Consider the following 20,097-nt stretch of genomic DNA (forward strand, 5'->3'; position numbering starts at 1 on the left):
TGTCTCAAAATTTCAAAACTCAATGTAGTAACAGTTTTATTCATAAGATTGTGAGCTCACATGTATATAAATTTTTGAATATATAAAAAAAATTACGACTTGAATTTGAAATTTTTATTTAAATTTGATCTTGAGTAGCAGGTTTATAGAATGAGAATAAATATAGCATACTTATGTCACGTAAAAAGTAGTGAAGATAATTTAAAAAAAGTGACAGGTTTAAAAGTTAATTTCACCATGTTTAACTTGATATCTTTAGATGTGAAAGTAGTTAAAAGGTTTTTTAAAATACAAGTGCTTTCCTTTGTTCTATTAAGTGTCACTAAGCTTTACTATGTTAAAACATTCGTCCACTATATATATATATATATATATATATATATATATATAGTGGGCTAATGTGTTATCTCCTATATAAACATATTTTTACATAATGGATTTTTTCTCCTCTTGAAGAACACGTTCTTATTAAACGTGCTCTTTTCATGATGTCCAATAAGCACTTTGTAACTCATCCTTCTTAAAAACCATTTTTATTTGGTGCATATACATAAGAGCTTGGCAATTCATAATACATTAGAAATTCAATCAATTGACACTTTAAAATACTTTCTCTCTCAAGCTCTCTTTAAGCTCTTCCTAAAACTCTCTCTCTTCTACTAAATTCTTTCCACTTTATTCTCTAGATGCTTCGCCACTATACTTATCTATTTTTTTCCTTCATTTGTATCTGTTAACTTTTTCTATAAGCATTTAACATTTCAAATGCGACTTTAATCTTACTTTTTATAGCCTCTAACACATCTCACTTCATTTATTGCAATATTATCTCTCATTTTACCAAAAGAATCCCCTACATCAATTTTATCAAATAGGCTAAGCTCAATGACTTTTAACTCTTGACTCAGTACCTATATAGAAGTATTTGTAAATTTAAATGCTATTTAGTTATTATTTTATTATTTATTTTTTAAAAAAAGATAAAAAAGTCATTAATTGAGGTATCACGAATTTTGTACTATTAAAAATATTTTATTTATTTTACAATTTCTACATAAAACCATCGAGTTTGAAAATTTTGACTTATTTTTAATTAAGTAGGATTTTGTCTATAACTCATAAATACTAGTATTCTTAAAATATGAGAAAGAAAAATAAATAGTAAAAAAAGCTCAATAAGTATTAGTAACATGATTCAACCAAAAGTGCCGAATTTAAAACAGCTTGCTATTTGATACTAGTAATTTAGTAGTTACAAGAAAAAATAGGCATAAAAAAAAGGAAATGTGGAAGTAGTGTACACGTGTCCCTATTAGACGTTGATAGCACGGTAATACCATTTTCCACATCCCAATCGGACAAACAAGACATTTCCCTTGTATACAAACGTGGCGAGCTGACTTGGAGGAATCTCATTGGCAAGCACACGTTGCTTCCTCTGAGACGAGCTGAAGGGTTTTTCTATTTACTGTCTCGAGAGGATTCTGCTCCGAGAGAGATTCAATCTGGGCGAGAGAGCAAATACACGAATTCTCGAGAAAGTGACGGAAAATAAAAACAAAAATGCTTAGATCACGATCACCATCGCTATTAGCTTTATCATTTTTCGTTACATTCTTCAGCATCTCTTACGCTCTTTACGGACCGTCATCGCCAGTGGTTCAGCTCACTCCCTCCAACTTCAAGTCCAAGGTAAACCCTATATCCTTCGCCATTATTAGCAATCCGAAGAAAAGAATCGAACAGAAAAATAGGAGGACCTTAATTTCAGTTCAGTTGATTGAAATGCATCATTTTGTTGGATCACAAGACTGAAGAAATTTAATATTATTAAGAAATGTGTTGATTCTTTAGAATTTTCTCACTTGATTAGAAGTTTATTACCAAATGCTTTTATTTTATTCGTTTTAAATTGTATTTATTTTTCGAAGTAAATTAAGAATGAGGCCATTTCTCAAGCTTAGAGTAATGATTCAATGAATGTTAATTCCATTTGATATTGAAGTTTTGTACTTTCTTCATTTTTGTTTAAATTTTTGAGGACTGACTTCACTTTACGGTAGTCAATAGCCTAAGTTCATATTGGGAAACAAACGGTGCATAGCATTTTCATTGCCTGAAACACCTTTTCCTTGGATTTGACTTTTGCTTACTGCTTCAGTGTTTCAAGATGCGTAAGAGGCAAGCTTTTTGAAAATATTAGGTTGTTGATTGAGATCTTTGAATTCTGGCAGGTTTTAAACTCGAATGGAGTTGTTCTGGTTGAGTTCTTTGCGCCTTGGTGTGGTCATTGTCAAGCTTTAACACCTACATGGGAGAAGGCAGCCAATGTCTTGAAAGGAGTTGCTACTGTGGCAGCCCTTGATGCTGATGCCCACAAGTCCCTTGCTCAGGTTTGGGGAGTTCAAAGCTATCACACAAACTTTTTCGTTAAATATGAAATGTAATTTTGGTTCTACTTTCTTTGTCTGCTGTTTGTTGTTCAATAAGCAGTAATAGTTTGCATAGATTCCCTTGTGCTGTATAAACTTCTTTTTGCAGTTGCTTCCTCTTTATTTGGTTTTTTTTTAGAAAATTGTTTCAACTTGCTGAAAATTGTAAATATATATAATTGATATGAAATTCTAGGCTTTATGGTATGGCATCGTCATTTTCACATAATATCTAGTATCTGATTGGAAATTCTTTTGTCTCTGTTAATTTTTTTTGCTTATAGAAACTTTGTTCTGATTGCCATATAGGAATATGGGATTAGAGGATTTCCTACCATAAAGGTTTTTGCCCCTGGAAAGCCTCCAGTAGATTATCAGGGAGCTAGGGACGTCAAGCCTATTGCAGAATTCGCCCTCCAACAGGTTTGTTACAGTATGTTGATTGATTGAAAAATCACAATTTTATTGGATTAGAACTTAATTGTGTTTGTACTATTTATCAATTATTTGGATCTGTTACTATTTTAAGATGGTTGGTTCTGTTCCTTGTCAGCCATCATCTGTTAAATAAGATGGGAATGAATCTTGTGGTGAGAGTGATATGAGTTATTTTATAGTTTTCTTGTGGTGAGAGTGATATGAGTTATTTTATAGTTTCACTTTAAGACAAGAATTACTGACAATATATTGCTGAGTGGAAATATTGTAGCCTTGGAAAAGGTCAATAATAATTGAATGTCGTGCTATGCGACTGCTGCTCTTTGTTTTGCCATCTGCATCTAGCATTGGACACATATTGGGCACTATAATTTGACTTGAGTATCACAATAACTACATGGAAAAATATACGGAAAATTGACAATACCCTACTCAGACACATTCCCACATGCTACAGTGTGAATCTGATACCAATCAACTTAGTTCATGTGCCAGTGCCAGTGCCAGTGCCAGTGCCAGTGCCAGTTGTATAGTAGAATTTCTCTTGGCTATTAATTTCATTAGACTATGGTTACATTGGCAAAAGTTAGTTTTATAATATAAGTTGGGCCAAACATGGACAAGGAGCTGATAAATGCCCAAAAATGTCTCTCATGGCCCCATTTTCTCTATCATTTATAATTTTTCTCTCTGTGATGGATTAAATAATTGATACTCATTATTAAAATCTTAAAAGTGAAGTTCACCTGCATTACTTTTATATTAAAGATTCTTGCTAAGACTTGAGTTGAACTATTACGAATTATATAGGTAAAGGCACTTTTGAAAGACCGTTTAGCTGGGAAAGCTTCTGGAGGATCTAGTGAGAAATCTGAACCTAGTGCATCTGTTGAACTGAATTCCCGCAATTTTGATGAATTGGTGCTCAAAAGTAAAGAACTTTGGATTGTGGAGTTTTTTGCTCCTTGGTAAGCATATTTAATTATTAATCTAACACTCATCAAGAAATAACACTTCACTAGTATCACTTCAGATACGCATATATGCAAGTATGAAAATATTGTTTATGTTTCTTGTGATGTAAAATATACTTTAATTCTGTGTTTGTCGTTAAGGCACTATATGCTTCTCTCCCTTATAAAAATAAAATCTGTGAAAAGAAAAGACTTATTGGCACAGAATTAACGAGTTTTAAGTTTAGCTCTATCTCTGCATAAGCTAGGACAGTTGTTTAACCGTTAGAACAGTAAAATTTTTTAACAGAACCAAGGTTTTCTCAGGAATCTGAGCAACCTGAAAGTGGAGTGATAGTGGATGATGCTTAGGTATAGATGCGTAGGAACTTAATATGAATAAAAGTAAATCAAATCTTCAAATTTTCATAAAAGTTTTTATTGGCTGTTTTAATATAAAATCTCTGTTGAATTACAATCCTTCCTGTTCAAGGACAAATTAAATAAAGAAATGGAGGTAGAAAATTTCTGTTCTAATTTTTTTTAAGAGAAAAGGGGAGTGGGGTTGGGGGGGCGGGGTATGCGGACAACGTCGCCGGCACCTTCCCGCCCACTAGTTCCCGTAGTGTGTCTAGACGGCGGTGTGTGTTGGCAGCTGCAAAATAAGTATTCAAAGAATAAATGGGAAATAACTATATATTTTATAATCATTCATCAGCAATATAATATTACAACCTTCAATTTGGAAGTATGAAAGGTGTGTTATTTCTTTTCCAAATGTACTCGACAACATATGCTTTTGAGCTTACTAAAGACAAATTGACAAAAACACTTTATAAGCTTCTTAAATTCTCTACATATCTCTAAGTCATACTAATCAATGCATTAATTTGTATTTTGGTATATAAAAATATGTAATCATGCACTGGATATCATATAAAATTGACAGGATTAAATCAATCTCCATACATATAGTTTATGCAATTGGTTATTATATTTTTTCATAAAATTTTGCATGTAACCTATTCTAAGTTTGCTAACATAGTTCTTTAAGTTTCTAGTTCTTGTCTTTTGATTGTGGTGATTAATACCTTAAAAATTCTTGCTTAAAGGTGTGGACACTGCAAAAAACTAGCTCCTGAGTGGAAGAAGGCTGCTAATAACTTGAAGGGGAAGGTGAAGCTCGGTCATGTTGACTGCGATTCTGAGAAGGTACTGGTTATGTTATTTACTTGGAAGAACTGTGAACTGATGCACAACTTTAAAATTAGAAATTTTTGCAGTTGAGTTTTTTTTTTTTTCCCTTAGTTGTCTGTGTGGTTTAAACTTAATATTGCAAGGTCATACCATCTGTCTTCTGAAATGTTGTCACACACTTTGTGATTTGCTTGTTAAAACTAAATAAAAACTTCTCTTTTTGGACACCACCATTCTACTAGTGAAACAATTTCAGAACAGAAAAAGGATTTTTTCTTTTTTCCCTTTATTAGAAGTCTTGGATATATTTGTTTGATATTGTTGTTTTAATGGAGTCTGGTTTTTCAGTCTCTCATGAGCAGGTTCAATGTGCAAGGATTTCCTACCATCTTAGCATTTGGTGCTGACAAAGACAGCCCAATTCCTTATGAGGGTGCTAGAACTGCCTCTGCAATTGAATCATTTGCTCTAGAGCAGCTTGAAACAAATGTTGGACCTGTTGAAGTGACAGAGCTGGCTGGCCAGGTAAGTCTCACACTCTTGCTTCTTGAGGAGTTCATTTCTTTCGGAACTATTGAGTTGTTTTCTAAGAAGTACAATCTATTCAAATAGGACGTCATGGAGGAGAAATGTGGCTCAGCTGCCATATGCTTTGTTGCTTTCTTGCCCGACATTTTAGACTCCAAGGCAGAAGGAAGGAACAAGTACCTGGAGATGTTATTGTCAGTTGCAGAGAAATTTAAAAGGAGTCCTTACAGGCAAGTACATGGAAATAGACATTGATGCTTTTCTCCTGTTATATTCCTTTAATCTCTTTTTTGAAGTAAATTCTCTCTCATTCTGCATTTGTTTTTTGTACCCACATGGTCACATGTGCCTTGTGTCTTTGATGGTAGAAAGGAGAGAATTTGGAAAGAAATTGTTTTCCTTTATTCTTAGGTGCCATGAACCTCCTTGGTTTAAGAGTAGGAAAGATTTTTTTTTCTTTTACTTATTATGACAATTTCATGTTCTGCAGCTATGTTTGGGCTGCTGCTGGTAAGCAGCCAGATCTTGAGAGGCATGTAGGTGTTGGTGGGTATGGGTATCCTGCTCTTGTAGCCTTGAACGTGAAGAAAGGAGCATATGCTCCACTCAAAAGTGCATTTGGGCTCGAGCATATAATGTAAGTGTTTTCTTTGCCAGCTTTGTAATGAACCCCGACTTTGTGAATGAACAAAATCTTGAATAGGCAATTTGTTTTTGCAGCGAGTTCGTCAAGGAAGCAGGACGTGGGGGCAAGGGAAATTTACCTTTAGAGGGCACCCCTGACATTGCAAAGACAGAACCATGGGATGGTAAAGATGGAGAAATCATTGAAGAAGATGAGTTCTCCCTTGAAGAACTCATGGGAGAAGATATAGCAAGCAAGGATGAGTTGTAATAAAATTGGGATAGAAGAGTCAGGAGGAGAATTTAGGCTAAAGAAGATTTTGATGTCACGGGAAATGTGGTTGTGTCATGATTTGGTTTCACAAATTGAATCGATATTTAGGAGGACTTGTTTTCCATATAGTGAAATGGAATTCTGGCGATGAACATGCTCAAGTCTGTTGTTGTCTAATGTAAACCCTTCCATATCTTTCTCAGGTAACATTATTTGGTAAGAGGGAAATTGTATAAAGATGATAACTTGGTCATTGTTGGAATGGGCGGTTGGTTAATGGCTCCTTGTTTTGTTTGACAATTTTATTGCATGTAGAACATTGAAGGTAATTTCTCTCCATTCCATGAACCAGGGATGTTTCAGGACGGCTTGAGCCTTGGGCTAATTTAAGATCAGGTATTGAGTGTTTGTTTAAGCGCGGTCATAAGGCCACTTTATTTTCGTGGATGAAAAATTTCAATTGTAGATCTCAACTCTCTTAAAAAAAATATTAATGATTCTCTTAATGTTAAGTCCCAATTGTTATAACTCGGAAATTTTAGTGTCAACATATAGAAACGTTTAAAATTACCCTATTTTGGGAAAGAAGTTTAGTTATAATTTTATTTATATTTTCCATTGGACAATTTCGTTTTTAATAGACCTCAATCAACAAGGCAATGAAGGTATTTCAATGGTTGAATGTTGAAACCAGGTTTGACAGTTAATTCCAGACGCTGCGGACCCCAAATTTGAGTTTTTAAGCATGAAAAGATGAAACAAAACTTGAAAGTAATGGGTGAGCAAGCCAACCATGTCTTCAACCAAAACACCAAGATTACCCAGTTGGCAAAATCAGGCAAAATCGAGGAAGCCATCCAAATTTTCTCTGGAATGACCCGCAGAAACACTGTAACGTACAATTCCATGATCTCTGCTTTCAGCAAAAACGGAAAAATCGATGATGCACGCCAACTCTTCGACAAAATGCCTCAAAAAAACTTGGTTTCTTGGAACACAATGATTGCTGGGTACTTACACCATGACAAAGTGGATGAAGCTTATCAACTGTTCGTTAGAATGCCTAAAAGAGACAGATTTTCTTGGACTTTGATGATTACTTGTTTCACACGTCAAGGGGAGCTTGAAAAGGCTAGAGAATTGTTTGATTCATTGCCTCATAAGCGTGATGTGGCCTGTTGGAACGTGATGATTGGAGGGTATGGTAAGAAAGGAAGGTTTGTTGAAGCTAAGAGATTGTTTGATGAAATGCCGGCTAGGAATGTTGTTTCGTGGAATTTGATGTTATCGGGTTATACTCGGAATGGGGAAATGCATTTGGGGAGGGAGTTTTTTGATGGAATGGAGATACGAGATGTTGTTTCCTGGAATTTAATGGTTGATGGGTTTGCGGAAGTTGGTGATTTGGATTCTGCTTGGGAATTTTTTGAGAAGATTCCAAATCCAAATGTTGTGTCTTGGGTTACGATGTTATGTGCGTTTGGACGAAGGGGTAAATTATTGGAGGCAAGGAGATTGTTTGATCAGATGCCAAGTAAGAATATTGCTTCTTGGAATGCTATGATTGGTGCTTACATCAAGGATTGCCAAATTGAGGAGGCTGCTAGGTTGTTCAGGGAGATGCCTAAGAGGGATTCAGTTTCATGGACTATGATGATTGATGGTTATGTTCATGTTGGTCAGCTTGATAATGCAAGGATATTACTCAATCAAATGCCTTACAAGAGTATTGTGGCACAAACTGCAATGCTTTCTGGATACATTAAGAATAAAAGAATGGGTGAAGCTTGTCTGGTTTTTAATGATATTGCTGCCAGAGATATCATTTGCTGGAACACCATGATTGCAGGGTATGTACAGATGGGAAGAATGGATAAGGCTCTCAGTCTATTCAAGGAAATGGGACAGAAGGACTTGGTAACATGGAACACCATGATCATTGGTTATGCTCAAATTGGAGAAATGGACAAAGCAGTTAAGATATTTGAGGAGATGAAGATAAGAAATGTAGTCTCTTGGAATTCTTTGATAACAGGTTTCTTGCAGAATGGCTTATCAATGGATGCATTGAATAGTTTCAAACTGATGACACATGAAGGAACAATACCTGATCATTCAACTTTTGCATGTGGTCTAAGTGCATGTGCCAATCTCGCAGCGTTGCAAGTTGGAAAGCAGATGCACAATATGGTTTTGAAGAGTGGTTATGTAAATAATTTATTTGTAGGGAATGCCTTGATCACCATGTATGCTAAATGTGGAAGAATCCTTTATGCTCAACTCATATTCAACGATCTTGATGAAGTTGATGTTATTTCTTGGAATTCTATGATTACTGGTTACACCTTAAATGGTCACGGAAAAGAGGCTGTTCAACTGTATGAACAGATGGTGTTAAAAGGAGTGCTCCCTGATCATGTCACCTTCATTGGGGTTTTGTCGGGATGTAGTCACATTGGCCTTGTTGATAAGGGTTTAAAATTGTTTAAGTGCATGACTGATATTTACTCTATAGAACCTTTGGTTGAACACTATGCTTGCATTGTTGATATGTTAGGCCGTGCTGGGATGTTATACGAAGCATTTGAAGTGGTAAGGGGATTGAAGATCAAGGCAAATGCAGGAATATGGGGTGCATTGCTGTCGGCTTGCAAGATTCATGGGAATTTGGAGCTTGGTAAGATTGCTGCTAAGAAGCTTTTGGAATTTGAACCTCATAAAACTTCAAGCTCTGTGCTGTTGTCTAATATGCAAGCTGAGGCTGGTAGATGGAATGAGGTTGAAAACATGAGGTTAATGATGAAAGAGAATGAAACAGAGAAGCAACCAGGATGCAGCTGGACTGAAGTTAGAAATCAGTTACATTGTTTTCAGTCCAATAAGCCAATGCAGCCTGAGACAGCAGAGATTTACAGCACATTGAAAGCTTTAACCTCACAGATAAAAAACTTAGATCGCATATCTGATGACTTTGCATATCCACTTGATAATTTATGATGCACAGTTTCACTATGTAGTATTTCTTCGGAAATTAAAGGTAATTCTTCTTCACTCTATTAGCATGTCATATATGAGGAAACACAATTAGTCTTCACTGTATGTGACCCTCTGTGCAGACTGTCATTACAAGTGGTCCAAACTCATGGTAATGACTCATCCTAGCCATTGCTTAGTTTTTTTTGTTTTTTTTTTATAGGCTTAGTTTTATTACTAAAAGGCCTCGTAAGAGGAGACTTACAAAAGAGGGATCATGCCTGCCATGCAAAAAAAGCAGGCTACCAAAGGATATAGGCCTGCTATGTGCAGATGATAAAGTGCAGTGAAACGTAGCATGGTAGCATTTTAAGACATCAGTGAAGCAACGACATTGACTGAGAAATAAACTCAGAAAAAGACTAACTGAAAATGAGCATTTTGATCACCCTCCGTTTGATGGTTCTGAAAGTAGGATCTGAAGTTTGAAGCTCTTATAACCCCTGCCTAGGCCAATATGTCTGCCACGGTATTGGCTCCTCGTATGATGTGGTTGAAGGAGATCCCTACACTGCTGAGTAGGTAAACCTCAATGGCATTCGAGATGTTCTTCATCCTCCACGGAACTTTATTACGGTGGTTGACCCAGTTAGTGGCGTTCGAAGAGTCGCTCTCTGCTATCAGGGAATGAGAGGTTGCCCAAGGGGAGGAGAGAAACAATCTGATCCCTTCAGGGACAGCACAGAATTCAGCGAAGTTAGAGTCCTCTCCTCTGTGCCAATGTTTTCAGAGTAGGTGCCAAGAATTACGCCCATATGGTCCCTGAGCGACACCCCCCCTCCCCTATAGCAGCGGGGCCAGGCTTACCTTTGTGCAAACAAAAGCAAGAGAACTGTGTTATCGTCAGTTGAATGAAATGCATCATTTTATCACACGCACATACATCATTGTTATATAAAGGTAACAAGTTAATTCTTTAGAATTTTGTTGCTTGACATGGATTCTGAAGATCCATTTGGTATGTCATAGCTTGTTTTGTTTTTACATTATTGTTTTAAATAAAGAGGAATAAAAAATGAAAATGAAAAGAAAACAAAAGATAAATAACAAAGACACCAACTAAGTGATGGGTGCAAATTTATTGTTTGGACAAAAATTGCCCTCCCGATGGTGTTAACTTCGTTAAATTCACAAATTGATTCATACAAGTTATATTCTATACTATCAATGACTGAAATCACGTATTCATACTTTTCACCATTTTCTCCTCTGGGTTCTTGTTGCTACTCGTAGGGATCTTCTCCCTCTAACGACATCATCATTTTCTAGTGTTTTTTTTTTTTCCTGATTGACTTTTCTTCTTCTTCGTATTTATTCTCCAGCCTGCTTTTAACTTCTCCCCATCTTCTTTAATGATGGAAATTTGGCGTCATTGTTATACGTTTGAAGTTTGTGACGAGATACTTAGTAGTACAATTGCTGCTGAAGAAGCAATATTATAGCATCTGAATATGATGAGTTGTGTGTGCTCATTGTCGCACGATACTATCAACAAGTATTCGACAACATTTTAGTGGGGACAGACAGCTGCCTCCATTGTAAATCCATCTCTACAAGTAAGCTAAAAGCCAACTGTTTGGTTTCTTTTGTTTTGTCTCTTCATTGGCCGTATTCCTTTGGTTTTTTGAGCAGGGCAGGGGCAGAGTGTTACAAAAGTCCCAAGGAAACCGCCGACCTCTACAAACTGACGTTTTCTATCCTCCACAGGCATTCTTTTCTCAATGGTGAATCCGTGAATATTGCTCTGATGAAATCTTTCAACTGGAAAATGTTAAAAGAAGAAGGTATAAATACACTCAACTGGAAATCTAAACTGACAAGTGTATCATAAGAGAGTATCAAGCAATGTCATTGTTGTTCAACATATGCACCATTCCTTGTTCCATTAATAGGATGGCATGATATCAGATAATCGTTAAACTTTGCTGAATACCATGTCCAATGTGCATGTCTCATGATTTGCATCACAAAATAAATAAATAAAAACACAATAATAAACAAATCTTTAAAAATATTTCCATAATTATTGTACAAAATGAAAACTAAAAGCATTGCAACACATTAAAACCAACAGATCAAATGCTAAATTTCAGTTAAATCGTACCTCTACTATTGTAAAACCACATCTTAGAAGTTCTGCACTTTCCCACTCAGATGTGATGGATTTTAAAGGCATGTCTAACAATTCTGGAAAATCCCAAAAAAGATAAAACGAAATATAATTAGGATAAGTCACATTTATGCATCATATAATTTTCTTATGTTGGGAAAATAAGAAGTCACTAATACCCTAACTTTTACCCAAGTCCTACCCACTGAGGTAGCACCCAAGATCATCCATCATGTGGTAAGAAATCAAGTAGACTACCAGTGTCAAGAGTTAAGGATATTGAAAAAACATGCCTGCTAGTTTGCGAATTTTACGCAAAGATGGTACAAGATCATCTATAGGACATCTTGAGTCTTCTTCCGACTTCCCTTTTGAATTGGTAGCAGTCAGAGACTTCAATAAAGAAGAAAGGTTGTCCAGCATCAAATGGATCAGTCTTTGGAGCTGTTCAACAAGTTGATGGATAAGATATCTCACTTTAATATGTAAAAGCTATGAAGAATACAGTAAAGAGTGATCAATCAGACCTGTAATGTTTCTTCCGCTGCCAAATCATCAAGCAAAAGTATGTCTTTTGTGATTCTAGAGAAGACAGAATCTAGAATCATGCACATACTTCTCTTATAAGTTAAAGGCAGTAAGAGCGGCTCCCATATAATATGTACTTTCTCAAGAACAAAAACAACCTGATCATCAACCATTCAGTTTCACTGTCTGATGCAAGAAAAAGGCAGAGAAAAATGATGGCGAGGAGAATATTGGTAAAATACATCAACACTACCTGATCTATGCTGAATTTTGCAGATTCAAATTGTTGCATTTGATGGGTATTTTGAAATCCATCAGCACCATCAATAGCCTAACAAATAGCAATATAGCAAAAAGTTATTCATGAAGGCAAAAGATAGTAAAAATTCAGATAGTCACACGAAAACCACCACAGATTTATCTGAGTTATAATTCAACCACTATTCTTCTTTTAGAAAATGATCCTCCAAATCAAACCAAATTAAGCGAAATTAAATTAGTTCATAGCAAAAAAGGCAAGAGAATTTAGTTTTGATGAGATGAAAATTTTTAAACAAGTGCTTTATATTGTGGTTATTTCCATATTTTGACACCAAAAAGGATGCAAGCAAGTCGTATGCAAGAGCTGCAAGCATTGGCCCGGTGAATGATATACCTACCTATCTAAATTTGCCAAAGTCAAAAGAGAAGCAAAAAGAAAGTGATGATGTACATTTTCATTGAACAACATTTAGATAAAACAGTGACCTCGTAATTGAACTGAAACTTTTATTTTTGAATTCTAAACAATTAAATTAGTAATGGTAGAACTCTAAGCATGACTAAACTACAATAGGTTTTAAGTAATTATCCTTCAAAATTTTCAGGCATATATCAAATCCAGATGACATATATAGGCACACCTCTCTCAAATTAAAAATAACAAGCTGGATTTGCCTCTGCAGGATTTCTTCAGCCATGAGATGAAATCTTGGAGCCATATCAGCAAAGACAGCATGTTCCTTTATCGAATCTGGAAAGTAAGAGCGATACTGAAATGTAGGTTTGAAATACATTAGTTAACATAAAAAGACAAAATAAAATCATGGAAGAGCAGAGGCACTCCAGATTAAACGAATACAATCACTGAAGAATAGCAAATCGGCATCTCTTTCACAGTAGCAAAACAGTAAAAAGTTATGTCTAGTTGCAGATTTCAAAATATCCATAGATATAACCAAATAGTATACGTGTGCATTTCATTTTATTTTCCTTTTTCTTAAAAAGCTTATGGTTATGTCTACACTCTACATACCTCAAATGCAAGCCCAAGTATCTCTTGAGATAAATACAGACAATCATTGTGCATGAGAGCAGCAACCTGGTTGATACCGTCAAGCTGCCTTTCTAGCTTCACAAGCCAAAAATAAAGGTTACCAACACAGTCGTGATGCACAAAAACAAGTAATGCATATATGCAATATACCTGGCTCATACAGCTCAAAGCAAAGAAATATGATGGATAGCGAGCGATCAAATATGCTACAAGAACCTTTACAACATTTGTTTGGAAGCTAGACAATATTTGTGAAATTAAGGTCAAAATTAGAAGCACAACCACCGGGAAAAGCGGGCATCTCATAAACTAATAGATTACTTCAAGATTGAGAATTTCATTATTTGCTTAAAAGTATGAAGCTTGTCCACTTTAGAAGAAAACAAAGAAACATTGAAAGCAAATATTGAGAGAGAGAGGGATTTCAGGAACCCAACATGATGGAAATAGCAAGGATGCACAAACATAAAGCTAGGAGAAATATAGTTGACAGATAATGATGCTTCATAATGCTTAACATGGCATCTCACTACCTTATGTGGTAGTCTTTTGAAAATTTATAGTGAAATGAATTCTATTCTGCCCTTCAAAAAACATAATGCTTAACGTGGCAAGTCATCTTAAGACAAAGGGGATCGGGGTTAAACATTCCCATACAAGAAGATAGGCATAGAAATGGGTGTGTGCACATCCAGGCAAGCGTAATCTGCCATGCATATGAATACATGTGTCCACAAAAATCATGATGAGGTGTGTCTTGATGAATTGTGAGGTATAAGGTTAAGTTTAGTCTAACTGCAGCATCTCAAATAAACAAACCTTGACTGGAACAACAGCTTCATAAAGAAGTATAGCATCTCTGGCAGCATGATAGAATTCCAAACCAACCCTGGTGGATGACAAGCAAACATCCTGCAAGAAGTTGTGATACATACAATCATGAGCTGGTGTTTACAAGCACAAGTCTTGCCAAGAGAATTCATAATGCATGGGATGCACAGTGCAAGATAATTTCAGTTAATTTAAATGAGATTCATACTTTAGAGATGGCACTTACCTAGAAAACTTCATTAAATTATGAAGCAGTAACAGTAAGCTTTCCCATTATCTTTAATTTGTACGAATATCAGGTCTCACTGGACATGAAGAGAATTAAGACTTTCAAGTTGCAATGAATTCCCAGATATTTCCACCTAAGTTTTTGCATATTCATGTTATTACAATTGATTTTATGTGTATATATAAAAAAAATTGGCCCATGGCATTGCAAGAAGAAAATAGTAAACTTAGTGGTTTCTGCTCCACGATGAAATGGAGAACTTCAAAAATTCAAAATATGAACCAACATGGTTCTCTTAACAGGCATCTTCTAAACTTTCTTCCCCCCAAAATTTAGCACAATAGCTAACATACTATGGCAATACTTGCTCTTGACAGTTAAATACCATTCTGCAGATGCATCTGGTCCAATCTTTTATGATCATAAAGGTTTATGACTCAATCATAATAATGACCATAAGCATGAGAGAGTGAGATGGGGGGGGGGGGTGCTATAAATCTCAAATTCAAGCTGTTTAATGCCTTGAGGGCCAAAATAAAATGCATCTCAAATACAAAGAGCAGACAAATAGATCACGCTTCATCACAATATGAGGTGAAAATCAAAATACTATACATTAATGTGTTCACCTGAAGTGCCTGATGCACTAGCTCCATCAGTTGGGAGGCTGCTTCTGATACCACACACCTCTCAGATGAGAAAAGCAAATCAACATGTTTGGAAGAATGTATAACCTTTCCATCATTCTTCAGTAAAGGGCCTTTGGCAGTATTCTCCTATAGAAAATTTCATTAATCTAAAGCAATAAATCAAAGCCACAAGCCCATACATTTAATTGTTAGAAGCTCACTTGAGGAACAGAGAAATCACACTGCAGGAGTAAATTTCTAGCTTTTCCCAAGATTTCAGTTCTCTTCCTAAATGCAAAGTGAACCTCAACATTTTCAGCGAAGTTGCTCAACCTGTCATCCTTGTTATCGGATGCTGATATGAACATCAATTCCTTTAAAGCAATCTCAAATTCTGACGTACATTTGATAATCTTCTGAAAGTCAGCAAGTTTTGAGGCATCTTCAGGAACAACCTAAAGCAAGATTCCACATATGAATTTGTTAGGAAGTAAATAAGGAAACACACCCAGATGCTCCTTTATAGAATAAAATATGATGATATCAAACCACTAGAATCCCAACAGAACAAGACAAGTAAATAGGTCCTCCTGACACTGCACTAAGTGCCATTTATTATGTCTTTTAATTTCCTATTCACCAAAATATTTAAAGTCATTAATAAGGGAACCAGCAGAAACATAACATTTGGTACTGAAAAGACTAAAATCTACGTTTTAAAAGAAAAAGCTTCTCCGAAATGCAATAAAGGAATAAATAAATAAAACCAAATCTATTCCCTTGGTTTTTTCACTTTCACGCACAAGGAGGAAAAATAGGTAAATAGCCACACTCTGAAAGAAAATTTCATGCACCATTCCAACTTTTATATAGAGTGACATACATTCTCTGCATGCCTGCTTAATACTAAAGTACAGGCATAAATCTAAAGATTTCACAGAAACAATAACTTATTTGATATATGAATAACAGAAATCAATTACCTGCAACTATTCACAGGCATTCAGAATTCTGCAGTGAAGTAATTATCTTTCTATTGTTGCAACACAATCAACCCTATTCTAGCCCTAATTGTTGAGTTCTAATTGCCCTAAACCTTTCAGCTACATCATAATTACTATTACTATTATTATTAAAGTCAAGTGTTAGAAAAACAAACCTTTGAGAGAAAGTTGGAAATAATAAGATCTGATATCCTTGGCCAAGTTAACCTTCCCAAAGAATGAATCCATGAACCATTTTCGAAGCAAATGTGTTTGAAAATAAACCTGATAACCTGAATAACTCTTGCATAGATAGCATCACCATCCACATCTACAATCTGAAAATTACAGAGAAGATGTCTCACACCACAACCCATGAACTCCTTTCAAGCAAAAATGTTCACACTTACAGATTAGTAAATACTCTAACCATCTAATATGATCCACATTAAAAGAATCACCATTCATGAAGAAAACATGAAGTAACAAAATTTCAATATTCCAATCAACATTTCAGCTTGCTTTGTTTACTGACTTTTGTTGTAAATTAGTTAAACCTAGTGTGGCAAGTACCAACCAAGAATTTAGACTATTGGTAGAGAGCAGTTACCTTACGATCTTGAGAAGGTAATATCTTCAAAACTGCCTCTGTGATTCCTTCTGAACCTTGATCTACATCTTCCACAAATGATACAGGCAATTCATAATTTACAGCTGGAGTCATGACATGCTTGATTATCAAGTCAGCTGCTTTAGCAAGACTATAATCCAAAATTCCAGCAACCTAAAAATAACATATCATATCATATCATCACTCAGATCTAAGGAACAACATAGCAGGATTAAATGACCACCAAAGACTGTAGACACTTAACTATAAGGACATAAAATTTTAAAAACTATCTAGCTTCTTCATTATATATCCATCATGGAAACAAAAAAAAAAAACATGTCGCGCATATTCGATTTAGTCGGTCTATTCTATAGCAAAAGGAACATAAGTTAATAACAACTTACATCCATTGCTTCCAAAACTGTATGAAGTTCAATCCCATCAATTTCATCAGCACGTAATCTATACTTCACCCGGATTGATCTAGCTTCCTGGTCAAACCGAACTGCATTTTCCATGAACTTGGCAAGCAACTCTTGCATCTACAAACCCAAATCCAATTCCTCTAAAAAAACAAATCACCAGCAAAATGAATAATACCAAAAAAAGAAAGAGATTAAAATATTAAACCTCAAAATTCAACTATTTCTCTCTCTCAGTTTCTCTAGTTTCTCAGTAGCCAAACAGAATCTTACCTCATCAAACAAATCCGCCCACTGTTTCCTCAATAAGCCATACACAATAGGCTCTCCTTCTTCTTCATCGCCAATCCTCAAAGCCTTGTTCAACTCCTTAACTTCCTCAGCCACGAAGCTGAGCCGTCCATTTCTCAACGCCGACCTAGCGCCTTCTAATCTCTCGCAAATCCCCACAATTACCCTCAACAACCCTAGTAATTCCCTCTTCTCCCTAGCCTCCTTTGTTTTCCTTCCAATCTCATCAACCAACTCACGGATCTCAACATCGATCGGACGGTCGGAGATTAACGAGAGAATATCGGAAAGGCTGTTGGATATTTGGTCGGTTTTTAGAACCGCGTCGTTGCAAAGGGAGAAGAGGGAGGCAAGTCGTTGTGGTGAGAAGCAGGTAAGAATGGACTTTTGATTTGAGTGAAGCGAATGGGATTCGAGGCGGTTGATGAGGAGGCGGAGATCCGGTGCGGACAGTGGTGTCGAAGGGTCGGAGAGGTCGTGGCCCGAGACCAGATCGCGGACATTGATTCGGTCTAAGAGTGGGTCCATTCCAGAAGATCTGACTGTTGTGAGAGGGTAACTGGAGAGGGTTCTAACGGGTGGTCTCGGAAGAGATGAACGGAAGTTTTTTCCTTTGGCTGACGATGGGGAATAGAGTGTGGGGGTTTAAGGCGGGAGGGGCTAAGTACGCCTGTGCGGCTTGGTTTTCTCTATTGGGTTTAGAGAATTTAGGCTCGGGATTTTCAATGATTGGTTTTAGTATTAAAATTTGGGCTACACTTCTCTCCCTAAAGCCTAATAACTGTATTTTTCCCTTTTTTAATGCTTCTTTCTATATCATGCATTGAGATTTATCCTGGCTATTTTTTTTGTTTTTTTTTTATGAAGTTAGCATGCAACTATAAATCACAATTATAATTAAATATTATATCTTATGTGAGAAATTAATAAATTAAAATAAATAAATTAACATATAATTAAATAAATTTAACATAAAATTAAATTAAAATCATACTTGATAAGATTTTAACTTGACATCTCAAGATTTTAAAATCTTTTTCTTATTGCTAAAATAAGCCCTAATTGAATTTTTCTCGGCTTCTATCTCAATCTTAGTATACTAATTCTTTGAATTATTTCAAAATTGTTATGAAATATAAACTAAAACAACAATTATAAGAGAAAAATATTAATAAAGTAAGAAAAATCGTATTCAAATGTGTATTTATAAATGAAGTAAAAAACTTATTGATTTCCCTTAAATCATAATTTTAATCCAATTTAATGAATATCCAAATCTAGCTACACATAATCAAATCTAAGAGTTTAAATTAGATTATACTTATCATGTCTGCTTGTTACACAGTTTGACTTAATTTAAATTTCTTATCTTATAACACAATAAACATTCACACATATGTCCTTTGTATTAAAAAACTGTCTCGTTAAAACTTTACTAGGAAAAAACCTCATAAAAAAATCCGAATGAAGGAAAAATAGTACATACTTCTTTTCAAGAATATGCTTTTAAAGTACTACTTCATTAAAAATCTTATCAAGAAAAACTCAATGGAAAAGAACCATAATAAAGGAAAAGATTGCAGTGCATATTTTACTTCTTTGATAACTAAATTAATTGAGATCTTTAAAATAATACATTCTAATTTTTTGTATCAACTTTTCAAATGTTGCAATAAGAAAAGCTTTGATGAATAAATCTATTAGATTATCACTTGAACAAATTTGGTGAACACTAATATTATCTTTTTCTTGGAGATCATGAGTGAATAAGAACTTTAACGAAATATATTTTGTCCTATCACCTTTAATATAGCTTTCTTTTACCTGGGAGTATGCAAGTAGTATTATCTTCATATAACGTTGTCAAAATTTTATTTTTATTGACAAGTCACTTATTCCTCAAATATGTTGAGTTACAAATTTTAACTAGACCCATTTACAACTTGCATCAAGAATTGTCAAAATTTCTATAATGTTAGAAGAAATAGCAAATATAGTTTGTTTTACAGAATATTATGAAATAGTCATGCCTTCACATGTGAATAAATAATCTATTAGGGATCGAGCCTTATATAGATCAAATAAATATTCTACATCTGCATAATCAATGCATTTGAATAATATAAGCCCATGTCCATTGTTTCTCAGAGATATCGAATTATATATTAATTCCATTACAATGTCTTCATACAAATACTTATTTAAATTTCACTAGTTTTATACCATTTGTTATATGGACTACAAGTTAAAAAATTTCACGTTTTACAAGTAAATTCAATTCTGTCTTGATTGGGTCTTTTTATATTGATCAATCATTTTTATATCTATATTATTCAACAAATGTAGGCTCAAGATTTTCATTTTTTTTCATAATATTGAGTGTTACATTATATGCAAAAATATCATCGACGTTTACTTCATTTCAGTTCCAACTTTCATTCTTATGACATAATTTGTTGAGATTTCTTCATTTTTAATGATTTCAAGTATTTAATTTTTTTAAATAAATTTAATCAATTATGTCGGGGATCTTTTCTAGAGTTTCTGTTTCCTTTTTTCTAATCATCTTATATATTTCTTTTTTTTTTTAAGAATTTTATTTTTGAAACCAATTGGTTTCCTACAGTTTTAGCGTACCTTGTCCTACAAGGGCATCAATTCTAATAG

General features: G+C 34.8%; 3 protein-coding genes across 4 annotated transcripts; 2 read left to right on the forward strand and 1 right to left on the reverse strand.

Annotated features, from left to right (window-relative positions):
* The first annotated feature begins 1,474 nt into the window (after positions 1 to 1,474).
* Positions 1,475 to 6,746, forward strand: LOC110429160 (protein disulfide isomerase-like 2-3). Its single transcript, XM_021445059.2, has 9 exons — positions 1,475 to 1,692; positions 2,235 to 2,393; positions 2,742 to 2,855; positions 3,681 to 3,838; positions 4,936 to 5,035; positions 5,369 to 5,545; positions 5,633 to 5,778; positions 6,039 to 6,185; positions 6,269 to 6,746. Exons 1-9 carry the CDS (start codon positions 1,564 to 1,566, stop codon positions 6,441 to 6,443), a joined length of 1,305 nt encoding a protein of 434 aa, XP_021300734.1. The 5' UTR covers positions 1,475 to 1,563; the 3' UTR covers positions 6,444 to 6,746.
* On the forward strand, positions 6,712 to 10,498 carry LOC110429159 (uncharacterized). 2 transcript variants are annotated; one of them, XM_021445057.1, is made up of 3 exons: positions 6,712 to 6,842; positions 7,141 to 9,483; positions 9,643 to 10,498. In XM_021445057.1, exon 2 carries the CDS (start codon positions 7,200 to 7,202, stop codon positions 9,441 to 9,443), a length of 2,244 nt encoding a protein of 747 aa, XP_021300732.1. In that variant the 5' UTR covers positions 6,712 to 6,842; positions 7,141 to 7,199; the 3' UTR covers positions 9,444 to 9,483; positions 9,643 to 10,498. The 2 variants fall into 2 exon arrangements, with proteins under 2 accessions (XP_021300732.1, XP_021300733.1); XM_021445058.2 differs by lacking the exon at positions 9,643 to 10,498 and having other exon boundaries at positions 7,141 to 9,530.
* A 24-nt stretch (positions 10,499 to 10,522) lies between these two features.
* ATZW10 (centromere/kinetochore protein, putative (ZW10)) lies at positions 10,523 to 18,172 on the reverse strand. Its single transcript, XM_021445056.2, has 14 exons — positions 17,413 to 18,172; positions 17,122 to 17,259; positions 16,715 to 16,888; positions 16,281 to 16,442; positions 15,343 to 15,576; positions 15,122 to 15,268; positions 14,252 to 14,344; positions 13,412 to 13,507; positions 13,020 to 13,148; positions 12,371 to 12,448; positions 12,117 to 12,275; positions 11,883 to 12,033; positions 11,584 to 11,666; positions 10,523 to 11,240 (listed from the first exon to the last, which is right to left on the reverse strand). Exons 1-14 carry the CDS (start codon positions 17,956 to 17,958, stop codon positions 11,157 to 11,159), a joined length of 2,274 nt encoding a protein of 757 aa, XP_021300731.1. The 5' UTR covers positions 17,959 to 18,172; the 3' UTR covers positions 10,523 to 11,156.
* Between the last annotated feature and the right edge of the window lie 1,925 nt (positions 18,173 to 20,097).

The sequence above is a fragment of the Theobroma umbraticum genome, unplaced genomic scaffold (genome assembly GCF_002168275.2).
Source record: "Theobroma umbraticum cultivar Fairchild unplaced genomic scaffold, ASM216827v3 scaffold_44.0, whole genome shotgun sequence".
NCBI classification, from domain to species: Eukaryota; Viridiplantae; Streptophyta; class Magnoliopsida; order Malvales; family Malvaceae; genus Theobroma; species Theobroma umbraticum.

Coding starts and splice junctions, on each gene's coding strand:
- LOC110429160 (XM_021445059.2), top strand. CDS start 1,564: ATGCTTAGATCACGATCACCATCGCTATTAGCTTTATCATTTTTCGTT. Junction 1,693..2,234: donor CCTCCAACTTCAAGTCCAAG/GTAAACCCTATA, acceptor GAATTCTGGCAG/GTTTTAAACTCGAATGGAGT. Junction 5,546..5,632: donor TGACAGAGCTGGCTGGCCAG/GTAAGTCTCACA, acceptor CTATTCAAATAG/GACGTCATGGAGGAGAAATG.
- LOC110429159 (XM_021445057.1), top strand. CDS start 7,200: ATGAAACAAAACTTGAAAGTAATGGGTGAGCAAGCCAACCATGTCTTC.
- ATZW10 (XM_021445056.2), bottom strand. CDS start 17,958: ATGGACCCACTCTTAGACCGAATCAATGTCCGCGATCTGGTCTCGGGC. Junction 13,508..14,251: donor AAGCTGTTGTTCCAGTCAAG/GTTTGTTTATTT, acceptor TGGCTTGTGAAG/CTAGAAAGGCAGCTTGACGG. Junction 12,034..12,116: donor CAGCGGAAGAAACATTACAG/GTCTGATTGATC, acceptor CTTGTTGAACAG/CTCCAAAGACTGATCCATTT.